At 38.7% G+C, this 22,148-nt stretch overlaps 1 protein-coding gene across 13 annotated transcripts in view; it reads left to right on the forward strand.

Moving 5' to 3' along the window:
* The first annotated feature begins 5,342 nt into the window (after nucleotides 1-5,342).
* Nucleotides 5,343-22,148, forward strand: part of LOC121328746 (basement membrane-specific heparan sulfate proteoglycan core protein-like) — a 175,225-nt gene continuing 158,419 nt past the window's right edge. For all 13 annotated transcript variants that reach the window (XM_041273760.1, XM_041273764.1, XM_041273766.1 and 10 more), the window contains exon 1: nucleotides 5,343-5,714. In XM_041273760.1, the coding sequence (XP_041129694.1) occupies nucleotides 5,640-5,714 (75 nt within the window). In that variant the 5' untranslated portion in view covers nucleotides 5,343-5,639. The remainder of the gene's footprint in view (nucleotides 5,715-22,148) is intronic.

Here is a 22,148-nt window from a genome sequence, read left to right on the forward strand (position 1 = left end):
GCTTTCACAGATTTTTACGTACTCTTTTTTATTCACTCTGCACACACTCTTAACTTTCAGGGGAGACGTTAGGAGAACAGAGATGTTATAAACTCCTAGTGGTTTATGTTCGAGCACTGGACGAGCTTGTATGTATGTCCATATAACCCATATTGTAATCAAGAAGAACACGCAAGACTCATTCGTATGAAGTTTTACGAATCAGAGCAATGCTCCTTCGCTTTATTAAAATGCTTTTAATATTGGAAAGGCAGTTTGCGCACACCACCAAAATCCACAAACATGCAATAACAATTAGCATTTCTAAGTTAGTTGAAAGTTCAGCATTAACACTTCAATTAGCATGATACATCTTCGTGCATCAGTGCAGCCACTGGGCCAGCTATACACAGGCCAATGACCTAATACACTTATATGTATTTGTGCAGCCACCGGGCCAGCTATACACGCGGTCTAAAAAAAGCACCCACTTCTATATTTCAGTTCATTCAATATAACACTCTCTCAAAAACTAAAACATAGTTTCAATACCTTATAGCAATGCAACCAATACATGTGAGATATAATATTGTAGATAATATGCTTACCTCCTATTATGAGGAAAAGTAGCGTGAACAAAGGAATCAGAATTGCCTTGTGGAGATCTACAAATGATGGACCACTTCACTCTGCCAAGTCTTGATTGTGGTACTTCATTGTAAAAGACATGAGGTTTTATAGATTGGTCTCCATTGAAATACATGGAGAAACTTTATCAAATCCAATCATTAATTTGGTTAGACACTTCTTATCTTTCTTTGGCATGCAACAACCTAAAATTTTAGGGCCATATGCCAATAACTTTCCAAGATATGACACCTGTTCCAAACACTTGACCATGATCTCATCCGCTCATTTCTCGACCCCTCCTTTATCTAAAAAGTTCACATAGTTCACTATTCCTTTATTTTATATGTGTATACAAAAAGAATAATGTTACTTTGAGTATATGAGTGTTGTTTAAAATATTATATGTATTAATGTCTAAGTATATATTCCCTCATGCCATTCTATTCTTCAAATTAGTTTTCCTTCTCTCTTTACAGGTATGTTTTTAACAGATATTATAGGGAACTTCCGTCTTATGTTTTTCCAATATAGAGTTTCTCTTCATGGATAATCTATTTGTTTTTTATTTAAGTGTAAGACTATAATGTCTCTGTCCTATGAGTTTCTTAACAGCATGAACTCAGCTGAACTGCGGACGACCTCCTATTTTTTTCAGCGGCACACAAACGAGCTAAAACCGGTTCTCTAGTGGCACACCAATCTTCCCAATTTCCAGCGATAAATAATGTCTTTTAGCAATGTTCCCCCTTCTTCTAGGGTGAGAAGATAATTTCCCTCATTAAATTTTAACCTTGACGCTATAATCTTTTTGATAAAAGAATTATCGCTCTGCATGCCAACTATGCCCCCCTTTACCAGGCACGGCTTTCTCTAAAAAACAGGCTCATGGAAAATTCGGGAAGAAAGTTCACATAAAGTTTCCCTTTTTCAAAACCTATCCTCTACTTTTAAAATTACTTTTCATTATTTGTTTAAGCTTCTTATTTTATATTTCAAACAACATCTCTTTATGTTGCATCATCTTTAACTCAAAGTCAAACCAAACAGTTTATTCCCTATAGAACACGATTACTAACTATTTTAAATGTAAACTTATCTTGATGAGAAACAATTTCATGTATATTATTGTAACAGGCAGTGTTAAGCATATGGTCTTACACACACAAATTGTTTTTAGTAAAATGCAAGCATATTAAACTTTATTTCAACATTTAACAACATTTTCTTAAGCTAAAAAGGGGGCTGTAGAAACTTAGCATTCAATTCTGGGAACCAAGCCCATCTTGATAAGAAACTGCCCAAAACTAGCCGCTCGTATCAAACTATACCAGTTTCTACTGCATGATTTTAGAAAATACATAAGTTTCACGATTACTGACTAAAACAGCATTAAGTGTTACTTTTGATTACACACTTTTCCAAACTAAAGATTATATAAACACTACTTTTTCCAAGCTAAAGATTATACAAACACTACAAAGGGTTATAACACATATTATTGCATTAATACATTTCATTTTAAATCATCCAATCCATGTCCAGGGTTTCAGCTCGCTCCCAGCAGGACTCCACTTCGGTCTCAGGTTCAGCTCGGGTTGGTTCAGCGAACACGACAATAGGCTCTCGAATCCATCGTCTCGCATCACAGGTGTGAGTCGCCATGGCCTTGACTTTGTACCTACAAGACACTTGTACACGCTTAGCAGGGACACCTTCCTCACATTCTAATTTTCCCAGATGTGCCCATTTTACTAAGTGACCCTTTCACAGCTCATGCATTCAATCCTCTTAATATCTTTGGGTTTACATTTAAATGAGAGAAAGAAACTCCTACAGAATCATTGCATTCAAACAAGATTCTACAGTGTTTAGCCAAATGACTGCATGCCGGACAAAGTCTGGGCCCAGTCACTGATGACTTGCTTTGGCACATATTACATGCACAATTAACAAGAGGATTATGTTCTAATTTATGTGTCAGGGTTACTTCTGCACCATGTACAATAGTTCTGGATCTGTACACATTGTTACTATACATTTCTTTCTGCTCACACAAGGTCACTTTGCGAGGTATGCCTTCCATTCAGAATACTGAAGAAGGCCAAAACTCACTGTTATTCATATTTTCTGGTATCCAATTACTGTTCTGCCTCACATCATCAGTTGGCAGACACAATACAACTGAATCTGAATCAGTTGATGAACCATGAGCCTTAGCTACTGAGATTATCCATACAAAGGAATTCAATGTTTTACTGACCAGCCTAGCTGATTCAACGTTACTTGTGACACCCAGCTTTGAAACAATTGTTGTAAACCAATGAGGGAAGCAGAGGGGTGGTTGTCTCGCCTTTAGAATTGTAGCAAACCTTTAAAACAATAAGGGTCGATGAAAAAAGAGAAATGAAACTGGTACCTCAGAAACTGGCATTCGCACATCATGCGATTGTGAAGCACGTGGTTTCAGATGCACAGAAGTGCAGTTGTGGCTGGATTGTGAGTAGTCTTGGACCCAGTTCAGTTACTCTACTTTATATTGCATGAATTAGCATTTTCCTGAAACCTTTTTCAATCAATTAAAGACACTTACGTTTATTGTTGTATAATATTTACAGTGGTGGAACTTTGTTTCACCTGTGTTTATAGTAATTGGGGTCATATTTTCAAAGAGTTCACTCCAGTCTTTAGTAAACTCTTTATTCTTTTGACAAAACTAGGACCATTCATCTCAATAATGTAATCAGAGGTCTCTTACTCTCAGGTTGTTTGTTTCTCACTGTTGTACGTTACGGTTGATTAATTGAATTGCCGGAGTAAACACTTTGAAAATATGATGGTGTCCCCCCTTTTAAGTTCAGTTGTCCAGGCTCTTAGTTAAACAATGGCACATCTGTGCTCCAGAGGGATTGAACACATGTTACTCTACGTGCCGTAGGGACATGTTTTTTTCCCTCTAAGAGATATGAACAACAACAGCAATTCAAGTCGAGTAAGCAAATGTAAGTGTAAGTTTGGACTGAAATTGAAAGCACTGAAAGCACTGTGGCACAGCAGATATGGTGCCAAAATCCTTCTGAAACAGTGATCCGATGGAAGTAAATGACATCATTTCCTTCACACTTCATGCGGCTCTTCCCAGATTGTGTGATATCACTGACTGCAGTGATACGCTGTTTCTTAGGAGTCTTTCTGTCTCACCGAGCCACTGTTTCTCTCCAGCAGTCTGCACAATGCCTGTGAGCACGGTGTGAAATTCTGCTGGGGTGTAACAAAACAAATCTTCAAAGTGCTCTTCCTGCAATGTTTGCTATCCTGCTGCCTTTGCGCACTGAGAAAGGGGCGACAGCCCAGTAAACACACACAAATCCCTTCACTGCAGCCTTACTGGGAGGTACTGCAGGGGTTCATGAGTTGGGTTACAAATTATAGATGTACAAACTATCATTTAGGAACATAATTCAAGAACAAGGGGAGGCACCCATCAATGCTGGTCCAGTTCCTAACACTTTGTCACGTTGGGTTAGCATCCTGATTGATCGACAGAGAGTAAACAAAAATACAATAACATTAGCTTCAGTTCTAGTCTGCCATATACATATGTGATGTACTTTTCATCAGCCACAGTGTATTATTTATCATTATTATTTGTTTATTTAGCAGATGCCTTTATCCAAGGCGACTTACAGAGACTAGGGTGTGTGGACTGTGCTTCAGCTGCAGAGTCACTTACAACAGCGTCTCACCAGAAAGACAGAGCACAAGGAGGTTCAGTGACTTGCTCGGGGTCACACGGTGAGTCAGTGAATGAGCTGGGATTTGAACTGGGGACCAGGCAATGCATTTATATTAGTGTCAACACCCTCTAGTGCACAGAAGGGTATTTTCTTAGGTTAAAACAAAAGGCAATTTGATCCAAAGTGTCAGATCACTAGATGGCGCTGGTGGCACTTCTAAAAAAACACTTTGGCTGATCTAGCCTGTGTTGCACATGTCCTTGGCAGGCAACTGGAATGGAAGAGCAGAGCAAAAGATAAGGGGAAACAGTAACACAAAACTAAACAAATAAGAATAACGAGTTAACTATGCTGCAGGGAAAACGTCATGAACATCAAGTACAATTCCCAGATATAAACCCTTCTTTTAAAATGTGTCAACCGGAGATGGGGCAATACTTTATTAAGAATAACAAAGATATTAAACTTATGAATTACATGTCATTTTTAAAATATGCTTAAAACTGATATTGCCACTACAGTATTGACTAGTATTTTGCATAAATAGTCAAGTAATAAATTAATAAAAACAAAGAAAATAGCACTAAAAATGAATCCCTTATATATAGAATTTACATTGACTATATATAAGGGATTATATTCTTGGACACGGAAGCCCTGAATATATTAAAAGTAGCGATTAAAACGTTTTATGTGGCTGGCGACGGTAAACGAATACTGTATATTAACATACATTGGCGTTATCGTTACGCATTTTAAACACAGGAGCCAATGACGTCACTTTGTATTTTAATAGAATTATACGTGGCAGTTCACTTACACGTCAGTTTGTATTATTATAAACAGCACTTAGATATTAAAAAGTAGTTCTAACCATGACCACATCACGCAACATTGCACCCACAGGACAGTTGCTCCAATCCGTTACTGGAATTAATCCACTCCTCCTTTTACCTTAGACCAGCGTGGTCTGGCTGGCATCAGAACCTGGATTTAGACTCTCAGCTCTTGCGGTGCAGGAGAGAGAGAGAGAGAGTTGGGTAGAAACAGAAAGGAGTTTGAAAGAGAGAAAAAAAGTTTTTTTTCAAAACTTTTTTTGCCCGGTTGCAAGATTGTGTCCGTTTGGTGCGGTCACCACTGCGTCTGGATGAGGGAGAAGTGAACATAGAGCACCGGAGACTGATCAATAATTAAAAAAAAAAAAAAAAAAAAAAAAAAAAAAAAGTTTGCCGAAAACCGCAGAAGCGAAGGACTTTGATTTTTTTTTTTTTTTCCAGCGTGTGAAGGCTGGACAAAATGGGGACGAGGAGCGGTTTAGAGGGTCTTTCTGGACTTATTATCTCCCTAATATTAATATCGCAACTTATACACGTAAGTAAACATTATTCATTGTCTTTCTTTGCTTCATGCACAAATACACTGTTTTCAGCTGCGTACAGGCAGTTGAAATACAATGGTGCATGTCATGATAAAAAATAATACAACTACTAAATTGAAGTGTCCGTAATATTGCTGAGAAAGTACAGTTTGAGTGTATTTAACGAACACACCTTCTGAAATGTGACCGGCGTTTGGAGGTAGAAGCTGACAACACATTTTCTTTGCACTTTTCTGTGTGCATTCCTTCAATGCTGAGTGGAAAGCGTAATTAGAGGTTTCGGTGCAATGTGGCTTTCGCATCTGAGTCTCGACCTGGGCTAATTTTACCCTAGAAACTGCGGCTATTCATAGTCGGTCCCACTTGCGCCTGCCTGCTTACAGTACAGTACCAGTAGAGCTGCTCGATTTCAGTCTGAGGCAGCATTGTTAGAAATACAGTTGCGCTGTGTGATACAAAAAATAAATTACAAATGAACTTCAAAACGGCGATTTAAAAGATAAAAATCTTTGCATCAAATTATAGGAAATTACACAGGGCAAATTCTGTGCCCGATGATCGTAATCATGCTAGAAGTTTGATCTTTTACAGATTTTACTTTTAGCGTAACTGCTGCGGTATCAGGATTCACTTGTCCGCAGGCTATACTTACGAGCTTTGGAATGCTTGCTTGGGCAGGGTTCAAAAGCACTTTGAAGAAAACGGTTTGCTTGTAAACGCGTCATTCAGACCTGTGTTATATACACAGTCAGCACACTGTAGCAATTTAGAATACAATGTAGTGCTTTCTGCACATTATTTTAATCACGACCGGTTACATTTCACTGTTGTCGAATACTTCGTTTTAAAATGTGGTCAATGCTGATATATTGCATGACGTTATACATGTATAGTTGTAATACGTTCCAAAAGGATCGAGAGTATAGCACATGAAAAAAAATTGCATATTCCTTTCTGGAGCTACGTGGAATGGTATTCTTTAACATTATTTATATACCTTAAACAATATACAGCAGAAATAGCATTAAGACTGAGGAAGCGCTTTGGCACGAACTCGGCTGTCTTGCAAGTGCAGACACAAAATACAAGTTTCTGTGTGTCACCTTTTCACAGTCGTGTTGGATAGTGTTATTATAAGCCATTCTATATTTTAGAATTGAGCATGTTTTGTTGCACCATTTTAAGTACAGTTTTGGCTCAACAGCGGGAGTCTGTCAATATTTATTAGGAAGAAAAGGCTGTTTGTTACGTGTTAGAAATGTTGCTGTACGTTATTTCAGCTGCTTGGGATAGTTTTCAGAACCAATTTCAATAGGTTCTCAAGGTTCTGCCTTGGTGTTTGTTTAACACATTCTTCCATTTCTTTTAACTTTCTGTAAACTGTGTAATCAGAAACCAGACCATGTTTACATGACCTAAAACTGCTTTGGCTCAAGCCTTCTTTGTCCCTCTGAATTGAAAAGACGTGTTTTCTGCTGCACATGCAGCAGTAGGAGGTCATGCAGTGTTAACATCTCCAAGTGATACAATGCTGAATGACACACACACACATATGTACACAGTTAGATGCCCTTATTTATTGATTCTGATGCATTCAGTAGCTAATTATATCCAGTTTAATTGAATAGGTGTACATATGTAAACTTAATGAAAGCATTCTTTAAAGGTGTAGGACTTTTTTTTTTTTTTTTTCCAAGGATTTCTCTCAATGAAGATGACTTTAATAAACCTGCCAAATATCCCCTAGTTCTGTAACCAGAATCCTATCCCCTGTAACATAAGTAAATTAAATGAGAAAAATACCCCTAATGGTCTGTATCCTGAGAGATTGCTTGCTTTGGTGACAGTTACAGAACATTGTTTAAACTAACATGCCTCTCTGTATACACCCTGCCTTCCTCATACCCCAGTCAGGGTCATACCACCCTGCTGAGCTCATAACACAGGGCTGTGCTACTGCTGCACTGTTGCCTTTCCCATAAATAGCTTACTCGGTTGAAGACCTTTTGTATTAGTTGATTGTTTGTAAAAGTTGAATGTTTTATAGGAGTTGTCAGCCTCCAGGTTGGCTGTGGCTGCAGGGTGATATTGATGCAGCTTAAACTCCTATGCAATTTCAAACCCAAACTCTGACGCTTTAAGGACCCTATGAAATCCGCGTTCCGGAGAACACGGACGGAGTCGCGGATATATGCTGATATCCAAAGTCAACAATGGGAAAGAGTCGGATGTTATTGATGACCATTTCATTTGCTGTGATTTCCCTTCTATATCTCCTCTGTATTTGGACAGAAGCAAAGGGTACGTGGAAAACTCTTGGGCACAATCCCTGCAACCCATTGCACAGTTAACAGGGTGGGTTTTTAACAGTGTTTTGTGAGACCCTGAAAGGAGCAAGGCTACCAGCCTGACAAACCATGACTTGTTTTGGGTTCTGCCCCACACATTGAAGTCAGTCAGTTTACCGGGCAGTGATCTGTTCTTTTATAACCCCAGGGGGACTGGTTCTTCACTGAAGATGCTTGATTGGGAATGGCAATGTTCTAGCCCAGTCTCTGCCTGTTATACTGGCATGGGAGCTTGCTACACTTCTGGTTGAAGAATCATACTGCTGGGTGACATCAAGCAAGCCTAATGAGTAACCCTGTTCAACTGCAGGGAAACAGGCTTTATTCAATGTACCTGAAAGGTGTTCTGTAATTACATTTTCATCTTTCCCTTAAGCCATATTGAAAATGCTTCTTTAGTTAAGTTATTTATGGAAGTACATTTAATTTAGTGGTACAGGGGAAATATGAAACTAAATTCCAGAAAGTGTGATTATAGCTTTAATTATGCCATGTCTTTTTAAAGCACAGTGGGAACTGGCCTTTGTTCCATCTTTGAGGCTTGGCTCTGGTGCCAGGACCTGTAAGTTAAGCTTTAAATATTGTACAGTACAAGCCAATTATGAAGTTATATAGGTCTGTTAGGTGAGCTCAATACTATGCAGTGCCTACATTGCCAGGCCTACACACACACTGACATTGAAGCAACTGCTTTGCTTGTCTTTAATATAACATAAGAGAAGGTTCACATGAGCCACTGGCTTATCGACACTCGCACAGGTCCTAGATGAGTTGATCCCAGGTCAGTTCTTGAAGCATACCAATGATTCAGCATCAACGACATGACTTGCTAAACCATTCAGTGTGCTGTGACTGTAGTCTTTTTCCACTCCAGCTCCAGCTGTGTACTCTGGTTTAGTTAGAACACTTGGTGCATGTGCTTTTGTCTGCAACAACAATATTCTACATTCAAATCCTAATATTTACCACAGTTTTGTTTCTAAAGTTAGGTTTAGAAAAAGTGATGCTGAAAACCTGATCTGCACAAACCTGGCCTTTGGCATTTCATGGTGCAGAGCTCTGAAGTACTGTACACAGTTTTTTTTTTTTTTTTTTTTTATTTAAAGCCGATTAAAGAACAGGCCAGAACTTGTTTAGACTATAGAAAGCCCCTCTTAAGTTTTAGTGGCGCGTTCACCTAGACAAGCGGGCTAAAGGAATTTCTCACCCAAGGCGATATTGCCTGACTACAAACAATGCTGGAACAAAATAAGGACTCGTGTGAGTTTTGTGTCTTTCTAGGGAATTGCTTGACTGTCTCTATCCCGTCTTAATGATGAGGTTTGGAGGGCCAGTTAAAGCTATTTAAGAGTGTGAATTGCATCATTGAGTAAATGTTTAAATTGTTTTAGACCATCATTAAAAAAGTACAGTGTGGATTTGTATTTATCGTTTTCAACATTCTCTGGTGTGTACAGTACATCTACACACTGTACTTGAATCACACTCATTTGTTGCTTCTCAAATAGCCTGTGTCTTAAATTGAAGTACAGTATAGTGAAGCGTGTATTAAAATCAGCAACAAAAGACGTTACTACCAGAGTACACAAACAGCAACGTGACTGACTGCTGAGAAAAGACAACAAAGGTATCTGCCCGAATACACAAGCAGCAACGTGACAAACCCAGCTTTCTGAGGAATTCAAAGAGAAACGTTTACAATTTCAGCATTTCTAACTAACAGTACCAGCTTGGACAGATGGGAAATGCTGATCAGACGCCCGTGTTTTTTGACATGCCAAGCAATGTTCAATGCTGTTGTGGTTGCCGGGTTACCTGTTGTCTGATGCAGCAGAGTGTTGTGTCATGCTTGCTGTACCAGGATGAGTGATGCCATAAGTGAGTGGTGGTGTGTGGACGACAGAGACGCCATCTTAGGTATTATACAGGGTGAAGCACAATAAACAGGTGTTTAATCGACAACTGCACTGTTTCGTGTCAGACTTGTACGATAATATAGAACATTTTGGTTAAATGTTTATAAAACATCTACTGTGAATACATTTATATGAAACAACCCTAAATTAACCAGCTGAGTTGTTTGTTGTCTTTGTAGTGTATTTTTTAACTTAATATTTATTATCTAGGGTAAATTAAGTGAACCATATAGGTTGGTATTATAGTATCACAAAATAAAATATTATCAGAATTTTATCAGTCAATGTAAATAAATTAATTTAAAATACCAAGATTAATTTACTTCAATATGTCCTTTTTATGTTAGTTGTGAATAGCTAATTTAATATTTTAAACAGTATTCTCCATTAACATAATAGGTGTTGTATCTTAACAGCTGTGCTTAATCAACATTCACAAATAAAATCAATCAACTCTGTTTAAAAGTAAAATTACTTTTGCTTATTTCAGTATTGCAAAATTAGGTTAAAAGTATCACCGTATGATTTTTAAATAACTAATTTTGTAAGACGTGTGTTCAGAAAATTATAAACCATGTATTTGATCTGAATTCTAAATATATCTAAAATCTTCAACAATGCATTCATAAAATGGGTTAATTTTTCATTTCAACATACACCATCTAGAGATGAATCCTCTAATTTCTATGCACCATGAAAATTCAATACATTGACATATAGTTACCAGACTTGGTTAGAAATAAGTTAAAAAGTCTCGGAACACTGTCATGAAACAAAGTTTTGAGACGATTGTGTCCTGTCCTGTGTTATGAAGATTTTACAAAGTTCCAATGTTTGCAAAGGTTTTCCTTTTTCCTTGTGGTTCCTCAGGTAAAATGATTTCTTGACAACGGTCTCAAAAGTGATTTTATTTATTTATTTATTTTTTTGTGGTTTTGTTTTTGGACACAAGCAGCTGTTCACCCAACATGCCTAGCTGCATTCCAGAAGCTTGCAGTGTTCAAGAACACAGTCAGATGTTTTTCAAGGTATCTCCCCCTTTGGAGTGTTTTGGTGAATATCCCAGAGTTCAGTGGAGAGAGTAGAGTCTCTTGACATGTGGAGAGCGAGTTTTTGGAAAGCATAGCTACCTTTGAAAGCCAGTGGTCAGAACACACATGAATGATCGAGTCCTGGGTGTGTGTCATACTAACCCACGCCACAGGATCCCATTCATTGGTCTAAACAGTGATGTTTATTCAGATGACCATTTTATACATGTTGTCATGGAAACAGATCTCCATATACAAGTGGGCCATCCAAAGACTAATTGTCTTTACCAGACCATTTTTGTTTATTCAAAATCAATAAAATGAAGCTTGTGCTCATAGTTGGGTGGGGGGCCTTTGTTTGTTAAAAAAAAGCGTTCAAAACCTCCCCCAGCCAGAAGAGTCTTTTTGTGCAAAAGATCACATTTCGGTTTGGTCAAATGCTTCTAACCTATACAATATATTTAAGCATTAAATTGTATATCTTTTAATCTCCACGTCTTGATATGACACAGCTCAGGCCAGGGTTCGAGTTAAAAAGTAACAACTTTATTAACAAAGTACACAGACCATGAACAACGACCTAGAGCTGCAATTGGTTGGAATCTTTAACCCTATATTAGGACACTAAAAAGTGCACTAATTTACTTTGCCATGACCTAGGCTTTATTCATGTGCACACTAGTACCCTTCAAAGGCAGCTACATGTTGTCTGAATGCTGAGGCATATACGCTGTGTATAGGACTCAAGCACAGGCACCTCAGTGCATGTTCAGGCACAGTAATCTTATTTCAGATTATTGGTAAGATTTAGGTAGGCCAGTGAGGATTTCCAACTTAGAACCAAGCAATTACATAGGAGAGATGAATCGCTGTATTTCTTTTCAGTGTTTTATAATTGTCTCTTGGTGAGCTGCTGTAGGAATCTTGGGGGATTTCCCTTTGACAGCGATACTTTTAATCATCTTTAAAGCTAAACACGCACTGTTTGAAATTATTTATACTTTTTATAAAGATGAAAGGCCCCAGGTAGCTAACCGATGCCAGAGTTTGCTAGCTCTGACTCAACACGATTAGTTGTTGGAGTTCTTAGTAGAGAATAACTTTCCATTCAGCCAAGGCTTTAAAACGCATTTTGTCTCTTGTTATCCATCGGTGGGAATATCGTGGAGGCGGTTGTCCACACATTTTTCCAAGTGTCTGGAGCACCCTGTTCTCCAGTTGTGATGAGACTTGACATCCTGTAGCATAAGTTATTGAGCGTTTCAGATTCTGCAGACGTATGTAGAGGTCGGTCGCTCCGCACATCATCTGAATGCCACCCTTAGATTCTTGCGTATAACTGGAGAACCGCGTATTATCCACTTGTCATGAAACTTGGTGTTAACAGTATTCAGTCATGGAGAGGATCAGATTCTGGGGATGTATGGAGGTGTTTGTTCATCCAATCGTCTGCATGTCACATCCTCAGTTTTGCATGTGTCTGGAGAATTGCTTCTCAGATTGTGATTAAACATGTAATTTATAATTTTGTACTGTTCTATACATACAGTACTGTCAAGGGCATTGGCTTTTTCATCATACTGATACTGCAGCTCTAATTCTGAATTGACAGCCATGACAGGGGAAGTATGTTTCTACTGTCCTTACTGCATAAGCAATATTTATATATATTTACATTTAGATTGAAGATGCTGTAGATTGCAATTCCTGGCACGGAAGTAGGTGGTCTGATTTCTGTTAGGCTTTTTATCAGCAAAGCACAATAAGTCATATTAAAACATCAACTGGCAGTACTGAAATAATAAATGGACCTTATCACTGGCTATTGAGTACAAAAGTTAAAAGGTTAGCTGTGGGTAAAATGAATTGATTGCTCCTGTTCTTTTTGAGAGTGCTCTGGCCCCTCTTGTAGAATGTTCTGGTTGATAACTGCAGCACATTTTCAAGTGGCTGCTGTTAAAAACGCAGTGCAGGTTAGCGATTAGTCTTCTGCACAAGGCTTCAGAAACGCATGAAGCTCCAGCACTATCTGCACACAATCTGGACATCATTAGGGGGCCTGTCCATTACCTTTATCTCTACATTGCTGTTCTGTTGTTGCTGGAAGCCTCCGAATGGCACAGGGGGCAACGCCCTGGGCTTCCACTGTGTAGAACGGGGGTTCACGTGTGGGTTGGGAATCTGTCATCATTTTCTGGGTCTATTCCCTGTCTTGTACTCTTTACCTGGACACCTGGAACAGAATCTCAGGACTCTGCTGTACTATTCATTCAGAGCTGTGTGGCTGTTGAGATGAAACTTCAGTGCCATTAACACATACTGGAAGGACTACACTACAAGGCATTGCTTTTCTGTCTTTGTCTCCTGTATTTTGAAAGCTCAATGTTATGAGTCCATTGTAGTTCACGTCATTAAGTGCCACACTTTGGCTCAAGGGAGGCTTTGTGTAAGCGTGAGGCTGTTTGTGTGGATGCATACCCATCAAGTCGCATGCTTGTATTTCATTTGTGTTTTACAGGAACGGTAGTTGTGCTCCAGTTTGTAGCTGCATGGTCACAATGTTCAGCCTGGCTACAGGAATGGACAGGGTGTTTCTGTCATGTTCTAGAAAAAGCCTGTTTTTGAAAATATTTTTAAACCCTGTGTTTCACTACGTCACACCTCTTTGGCGTGAAAAAGGCAGTCAAGTTATTTTCTTTTTGTAAAAGAACAATAAGACTGGTGGTTTTGTTTAAAAGCTGGCTCTGTAGAACAACACTAAGGGGCTGGCTTGGCAATTGCTGCTCGTGCCTTCAATGAAATCTTCAAATCATGCAGGTGCCGTCACGCCAGCTGCTGCCATGTCTTTTGTCTTCAGTCACGAGTAGAGATGTCTAAACATGTACACTATTTAGTTGACTCACTATTAAAATGGAAACGTTTTTAAGCTTTATTTGAACAGTTTATTTTAATCAATAATTGGGTTCAGACCTCAAAGTTATGAACACCACACTTGACACTGGCCACTGACTCATTGTGTGACCCTGAACAAGTCACTTAACCTCCTTGTGCTCTGTCTTTCAGGTGAGACCTTGTTGTGAGTGACTCTGCAGCTGATGCATAGTTCACACGTCCTAGTCTCTTATCTTGTAAAGTGCTTTGTAATGGTGGTCCACTATGAAAGGCGCTATATAAAAATTAAGAATATTAATAATAATAATAATAATAATAATAATAATACATCAATTAAAAGTGCAAATTAGTAACATCACGTTGCATCCAAGTTTTCTGAGTTTTACCTCATGTTGGTTTCATTACTCAGAAATTTCGTACTTCTGATTTGTGGCCTTAATACTGAGAGTAATTTAGAAACAAATTGGTGCTGTAAAAAAGTGGCTGAATTGAGAGGGGTTCTCTCTTTATCCAGGTGCTCTTAAAACAAGGTTTTGGTGTATTTAAAATATCTCTCTTTTATAAACAGTCTAACCCTGTAACATACTGTTTCTAGGCAGGTTAATTATTGCCAATTTTTATATTAACTTGGTGGAACTACTTTGTGTTTGGCTGTTTGTCAAAGAGCAGGGCACAGGGGCCCAGCTGGGAGTGGTGTGTGATTTGTGAATGAAAGAGGGTGGCAGGTAAAGGTCAAGCCTCTGGGTGTCTAAGGTGAGAATGGGGTCTCTCAGGAGGTTGGAATTGACATGATCAATGGAGCATCAAAGAAACCTTACACAAGTCGCTTGATAAAGTTTTATCGCTGAGTTTTGCGTATGGGTTTAATCTGTTAAATAGCTTGGTATAATGTATTTTGTTTTTTGTTTGGTCTTGTAACCAACACTTCACCTTAATAATAAATCTCATATTGTTATGCATGCTTCCTGTATTTGTAGCCTTTTTATTTGTAATGCTGTTTATTGTGGTTAAGTAATCATTATAAATATGTACATGTAGAGGTTACAATGATGATAACGATATTAGTGTGGACGGCTGCTATAAAAACATCTTATTAAACTTTGTTGTTGAGAGAGGAAAACAAGCAATTGACTACTGTAGATTGTTATAGAATTGATATACTGAAAAAAAGTGTGTGTGTGTGTGTGTATATATATATATATATATATATATATATATATATATATATATATATATATATATATAGTAAACGATCCTCGCACTCACGGAGTTCGTTGCCCCTTTAAATAGACCCAGGACACAAAAATTGATTTTTTATGGCGCTGACGCGCACTTTTAATAAACACAAATCAAATAAATTAAAACAAACAAACACCTAGCTCCCTCTTGGAGCTCTGACTAAACATAGACTGGTTCCTCACTAAACCACAGGACGGCTAAGCTGTTTACCTGTCGCACAAAAACTCAAACTCGCGTTCCACACAATACCTTCCTTTGATGCGACTGCTCTCACGTACACACAGTCGGGCTCTTTCCTCAGCAGCCCCGATCAGTCTGGCTGCCTCTCTTAAATACCCTGCACCTGTCTCTAATTTATAATTACGACCAGGTGCAGAGGATTAACTAAATCATTAAAACAATTACACAATTAAACCCCATAACACCCAAATGTGCATTCTCACAAGGTTTTTAGCAGGGAAGGATTTTAACCCCCTCCCTGGTACCTTACAATATATAAAATATACTGAGGCCCACCAAAATAAGTGGTGTGAGTGTGTGGTAGGATTGCATACTTCTTAATAGGAAACTTGAAACAAATACTGTATATAGTGGACAGGGTCAATGAGCTAGGGCATAGGGGGACACTTATGGCTAATTTATTAAAATTATTTAAAATATTACAAAAAGCACCATATTTGTAGTATTTAAAGTCTATCTTCTGCTAAAGGCACTGCATGTAGCCAGGGATGCAATACAGTGTGTATTATAGCGTACATGTTGAAATACATAGTGTCTCTGTATGGGTTTGACCTTCGTATACAGTCCATCAACAAAAGCTGTTTTTGCTCTTTGGCTGTTGACTGATTTTAACCATATGTCATTTGGCAACTAAAACAGAACTAAGCCCAGCTTAACCCAGGCAAATTTAATTTTCCAGTTTTTAGCATTCTCAAAAATTGACAAGCCATTTTAATGCTGATAAATACTCCACTTTTGCGGAGCATAAAAAAAACTACACCTCCGTGAATGTTCAGCTCGCTGTCGCAGTGGGACCAGGGGAAACCCAGTCCTGAGTACTGAGAGGGGCACCAACCACAATTCCTGCGAATCAGAGTTTTTGGTTTTCAACAAGTGGCAGATGGAATCAGACAGTTTCAGGGAACAAAGCCAAAACATTAAACACAGTTCTTGCATGGGCCCCAGTGAATTAAGTTACATACTTATACCAAATGCTAAAGCATTAATGGCGTGATTTGGCATCTGCCAAATAAATAAATACATAAATAATAATGTGTGATGTTTTGGAAGTCTCTAAAATCTTAAATGGAGTTGGCAAAGTTACCCCAGCTATTTCGGTAAAGCACAGAAACCAGGTCGCAGTTGAAAATGAAGTGGAGCTAGACGGAGGGAAGGAAACCCCTTTTTTCACAGAGAGAATGGTGAGAATGTGGAATGGATTACCTAACCATGTTGCTGATGCCGAGTCATTGGGATCCTTTAGCACACAGCTTTACAAGGTTTTGTGATGAACAAGACTAGTTTGTACATTATAAAATAGAAAACAACAACAGTCTTGAATAAATTAATAAGTGTAACAATGTGAAACCCATAATAACACCAATTCTTGCAGTGAACACATTTTAAAAGGAGTGTTAACTAATGCTTACATGCTGACAGACACAGCACCTTTGCTGTGAAATATGGAAACATTGTACATTAGTGAAATAACCGTTTGCAATGTGCTAGCTGTTTTACATCAGGCTGAAGTTGTTTGACTTGCTGTTGAGTCCTGGCATACTCCTTGAGTCTCTACGTGCAGCATGGCACAGCTTTACTTTGAAAACTAGTAGTTCTGTGGCTTTTGAGGGAAAAAAAATGCTGTGTTTCATTCCTGCCCTCCCAAACCACACACTAGCTTCTCAGACTAAATCTTTGCTTTTCAGTGTTTCCATTTTCCATGTTAGGAATGCGTAGACTTTATATTTCCCTACCCTGTCCTCAAGAAAGCATGCTTCATTCACAACATTGTTTTCTGTAGCTGGTAAGTGCTGCTTGACTAAAAAGTACCTTTACCAGTACGTTTGTTTTAGTATCTTCTTAACATTCTGTGATAGAACCTTTGACAAATATTTTGGGTAACCATACACAGTTTTGCGCTTGGAATCTTTTCAAAGCCATGTAGAGCATTAAATGGGATACTTGATCTATGACTCAGAGCCATACTGTGGTGCTCAGGGTGTCATATGGCTCAAGAACCAGCTGCTTTATAGGGATGGAAATACGACTCCCATTGCATAGCAGTGTCATCCATCCTGGCTTTGAGTTTAATAAGACATACCTAAGCTTGTTGCCTATAAACTGTGGCTAATCAGGCTTCTAGTAAAACCTGGAATTGACAAAACTGCTAAGGAATAGGAGAAATATCGTAGTGTACTTTAAAAAAAAAAAAAAAAAAAAAAAAAAATGTTTTAATTCTAGTGCCTCTATTTGAAAATGTACAGAAACTCAAAGTGCATTACGTTTTTACACGGTTAACACCCAAAAATAGTTGAATGGTGATGTCATCGTGTCCTTTACGCTCGCCCCTGGTTGCTTTGAATACTGTGAAAGCTCTGTTTTTGAAGGGGCAAATGAGATTGATCCATGAATGGGTACAAAGAAGCAGCTTTTGTATCCAGTTTTGAGAAGAGTTCCCGTTTTGACACGTTAATAATCTGGTCATGCCACAGTTGGGTTTTTGTACGGGGATAGTCTTTGGAACAGGGCTCTGGAAGCCCTTGTTAACGTAAGGTGTCCATGGAACCATGCAGAGCTCAGGTCCCTTGGCAGGAAGACAGGGTGTCCAGGGAACCATGCCGAGCTCAGACTCCTTGGCAGGGAGTCAGGGTGTCCAGGGAACCATGCCGAGCTCAGACTCCTTGGCAGGGTCAGGGTGTCCAGGGAACCATGCCGAGCTCGGACTCCTTGGCAGGGAGTCGATGCCAGACACGGGCCCTGCTTTAGGTTTTTATTTAGCTGTAAAGGGATAATAGAATTGATTACAGAATTGAGAATTGATTTTTTGATGGGCTATCAGTGCAGCTGGGCGACGTGTCTGAGGCGAGTCAGCACAAAGTTTCTGTTTTCAGTTGAAGAACATTGTGGGCTTGGCATCAAGCGAAAACATGCCAGCCTCCTGGGATTCTGGGAGCATGGGTGAAAAAGAAACAGAAGAGTGTGTGTTATGTAGAAGGTCAGGACTGTGTCCTGGGCATTTGTCCAGAACTGATTGTTAGTAGAAAATACAATTAATACTTTTACTAAACAATCCTTCATACATTACCTATCATCAGTTGATTTAGTTAATCTTGAATCAAATCAAATCAAAACCTTTATTTATCCAGATGAGTCAACCGAGAATAAATTCTCAATTACAGTGACGACTTGACGAGCCTCACAACCCCACAGCAAATAGCAGAAAATGCAGTAAAAGAAACATGCTGGCTACAACCAGGACACATTCAAGAGGCGGCATTGATTTTTCTTTAACCCATCAAGTCAAGAGAGTTCAGACTGTAAGTCGCTATCAGATTATTAGAGGGGCGGGCATTCATGCCAGCATACAAGCAAGTGCAATTACATCATCAGTCTGTCCTTCAAGCATTGTGCCCGAGTATTCCAATTTTTGTTTTCATTAAAAAATCCCACCCCAAGTGTACAAAGACACTGCTGGCTACACCCAGTCAAGGGACTGGGAGGCCTCATGAGATCTTCTCAGCTCTGCAAGCGAGAGAGCTCCTCAATCTTGACCATGGCAAGACTTGTAACAAGTTCTTGGGCTTGCCTATTGTCTGGCATGTTGACGTACAAATGTTACGTGGAGTGGCCCTGGTGGATTAGCCAGTGTTTTGTACACAGCTGCTGCTTCCCTCAGGACTGAGACAGATGTTGCTGCCTCTGAGAGAAATCTCATGGTTTCAATTGAGTAAGACCCTGTATGAATAAAGTTAGCCTGTCTCAAGATAGCAACAGAAAAACAGTATGTGCTGGTTCTGATAAGTACACCATAAATAGCACAAACATGTCATTTAAAAATATCAAGCAGAGGATATCAGAATCAATCTACAGTGGCTGGTCTGAACCGGTATTTTAAAATTATTGGCGAGCACCCATAGACTTCAAATACCGTCTTAGTTTAGTAACATGTTTTTGTATTCTTATTATTTCTACATGGTTAATCTGCAGTACGGGTGTAGTAGTAAAGGAAATTCAGTCTAATACTTCCCCTCTTGTGCCAGATGATAAAGCAGCTTTTCACTGACAGTTTATTTCACATTTTGTATATTTAAATGTCGAGAGAAAAATGAACATGCCCTCAACCAATGTCCTTGTGGTTGAAACAAATTGAAGACAACTGTTTAGTGGTTTATCACAAGGGAGTTTTTTTTTTTTTTTATATAATTCAAAGGCGAATTTAGTGGTTTCTCTGTGTGTACGTTTCATATTTCCATTTTAGTTGACCAAATACAGCAAATGAAGAAACAGTGGACAATTTTGGCATTTCATACCAGGAAACAAATAATGGTGGCATTTGTACAAAGGACTGCGTCTCATTTACTGTGATGCTCATTAAGCATGCATTAATTTGAAGACCTTACAAATAGGGTGTCTGATTTTCGGGTTTTACCCGATTTTCCATGCGGCTTAGTATTTTATATATATACAGTTTTATATTACAGCAATATAGCTTTTAAAGTTTTTGCTTTTTTTGCACCCTTTTCTTCCCAGTTATTTGCTTTATGAGGGTGTGTTTAAGCCAAGAGCATTTAGACATAACAGTCGATCGTTTCTCTTTGTAAAACAGCATGGAGTAAAGTTGTTTTGTTTTCCCGTATGTTCGGTGTGCAATTATGCTTGCAACTCCACTACGAAATAGCTTAAGCATTTGTTTATTTCTTTCTAAATAAAACCAGATTTCTACCTGAATATTTATTTATTTATTCTTTCTTGATTATGTTAAAGAAATCCACCTGATTTCACCCAATTTTTTCATTAAGTAATTCTACCTGATTTTTAAAAAAGCATTCACCTGAATTTGGAAAATAATTTCACCCGAAAATCACACCCCACTTTATTAATAATTGCAGAGCAATGCTGTAATGATCTATATCCCCCAAATTACAAGTTTTTCACACATTTCTAGAACAAAAGTCAGTGAATCTTGACACTCCCTGCAGTCATGTACGTCACAAATGTTTCAGATTTGTAGGCTGCTGTTGCCCTGGCAACAAGGTGAACAAGAGAAAACCGCACACAGTTTAGCTGAAGTGGCCACAGGTATCGGTCCACAGCTCTATTCCATCACAAAAAGGCACAGTGAGATTCACTCGTCCTCTCTTCTCTGTGACCCAACCGGTTCAATGCAATAAAAAAGTGTTGTTCTGTAGTTGGCTCCTGTAATTAATTGGTCCTTATTCTAGTGGTAAACAAGCCATCCCGTACTCTCAGTGAAAGGTCAAGTTGAGTTCTTGCTTTTGAACTGTTAGTACTGCTTTTTCAGAGTGGGAGCCTCCTTTTGTTAACGTGGACCAGATGTTTTCAAGGGCCCCTGTTTGCATCTCTTAAATTAAGTACCGTCAAACTTAATATCACACCTGTTAATCTCATCCTCTCTACTCATTGTCCCCACATTAAAAAGTCTGAATATACAGTATTGGTAGTTAGTGACAAGCTTCTGATGTGGTTACATTTATCAGAACAGAACCACAGTGCGGTTTGGACCCCCATAATGTTACTACAGTACTGTAAAAAAATAAATAAATACAGCGCAACAAGGTTTGGCAAAAGCCTAGGTTAGCGTTGCATTTGTAGAAAAACTGCTTTGAGTTTTGACAAGACTATTTACCCAGATAATGATGTCATGGGGTATGGGCTGCTTCTACTGAATTTGAAAACAGTGTTGGAAATATGAAAACTGATACACAGACTACCCTTGAGTGTTTTCTACATTGTTAGTGGTGAGCTGGGGAGAGTTGTTAATCATTTAAGACGGAAACTCCCATCTAAGCAACATAACGATGCAGAACGTAGCTCACAAACACGAGACAGTTCGTTAACTAATCATCCAGAATTTATACAACAGCTGGAATACGACTTAAGCACATCTGCTAAAATAGCACCAGAAAGAAAGAATCAAACAAAAAAAGCAGCTAAAACTGACAAGAAATCATGTCTCGAGATGAATACGATGTTAATAACTGGTTCATAACTACAAGAAATCAGTGGCACTGTGTCTCTACAGTGCAACATCATTGTTAGGCTGGAAAGGGGTGCTTCAGAGGAAGCATTGCATGCAAGAGGCTTACAATATTTTGTAAATCCTTCAGGAGACCCAATTTGTTCCGTTATGAATATTGGCGCTACAAGATGATCGTTAGAAAAAAAAAAATCAAAAATAAGTGGAATGGCCATTAAAAATAGAAGTACGTAGATCATGAAGTGCTAATCTTGATTGCTTTGTCAATATCCGGTTTCTCCCGTGATCACTGGAGATTAGATCTTCCTGACATGACCTCTGGATGATTTTGAAACGTGCCTCATCCCAAAACTGTAAAAGTAATCTCATGCATAGATCCTGACAGTCGGACACGCTGGTGTCACAAACTCAGATGAGCATACATCTAGGACTACCGTACCTACAATTGCCTTGGGAAAGTTAGTCCAAGAGTAGTGCAAGTTGGAGTTGGTAAAACCAGCCTTAAAACTTCATATTCTCTGTACATTTCATTTTCAAACAGAACAGCTGCTTCTGCCAGTACAGAAATCTATACTGTTACAATAGTAATGGTATACTATGATGTATTTATCCATTTGTGATTGTAAACTAAGCTTGGAGGATACAGTGCCATAGTATACACCACATGCTAGGTGTAGTATAGCCAGCCAGCTACTGTCCGACCCTTGGTTTTATTGTAGTATAATATTCGCATGGCTTGGTTTAGGTGAATATACATTACAAAAATCGAAGCCCTGATTTGCTT

This window comes from Polyodon spathula, chromosome 16 (assembly GCF_017654505.1).
Source record: "Polyodon spathula isolate WHYD16114869_AA chromosome 16, ASM1765450v1, whole genome shotgun sequence".
NCBI lineage: Eukaryota > Metazoa > Chordata > Actinopteri > Acipenseriformes > Polyodontidae > Polyodon > Polyodon spathula.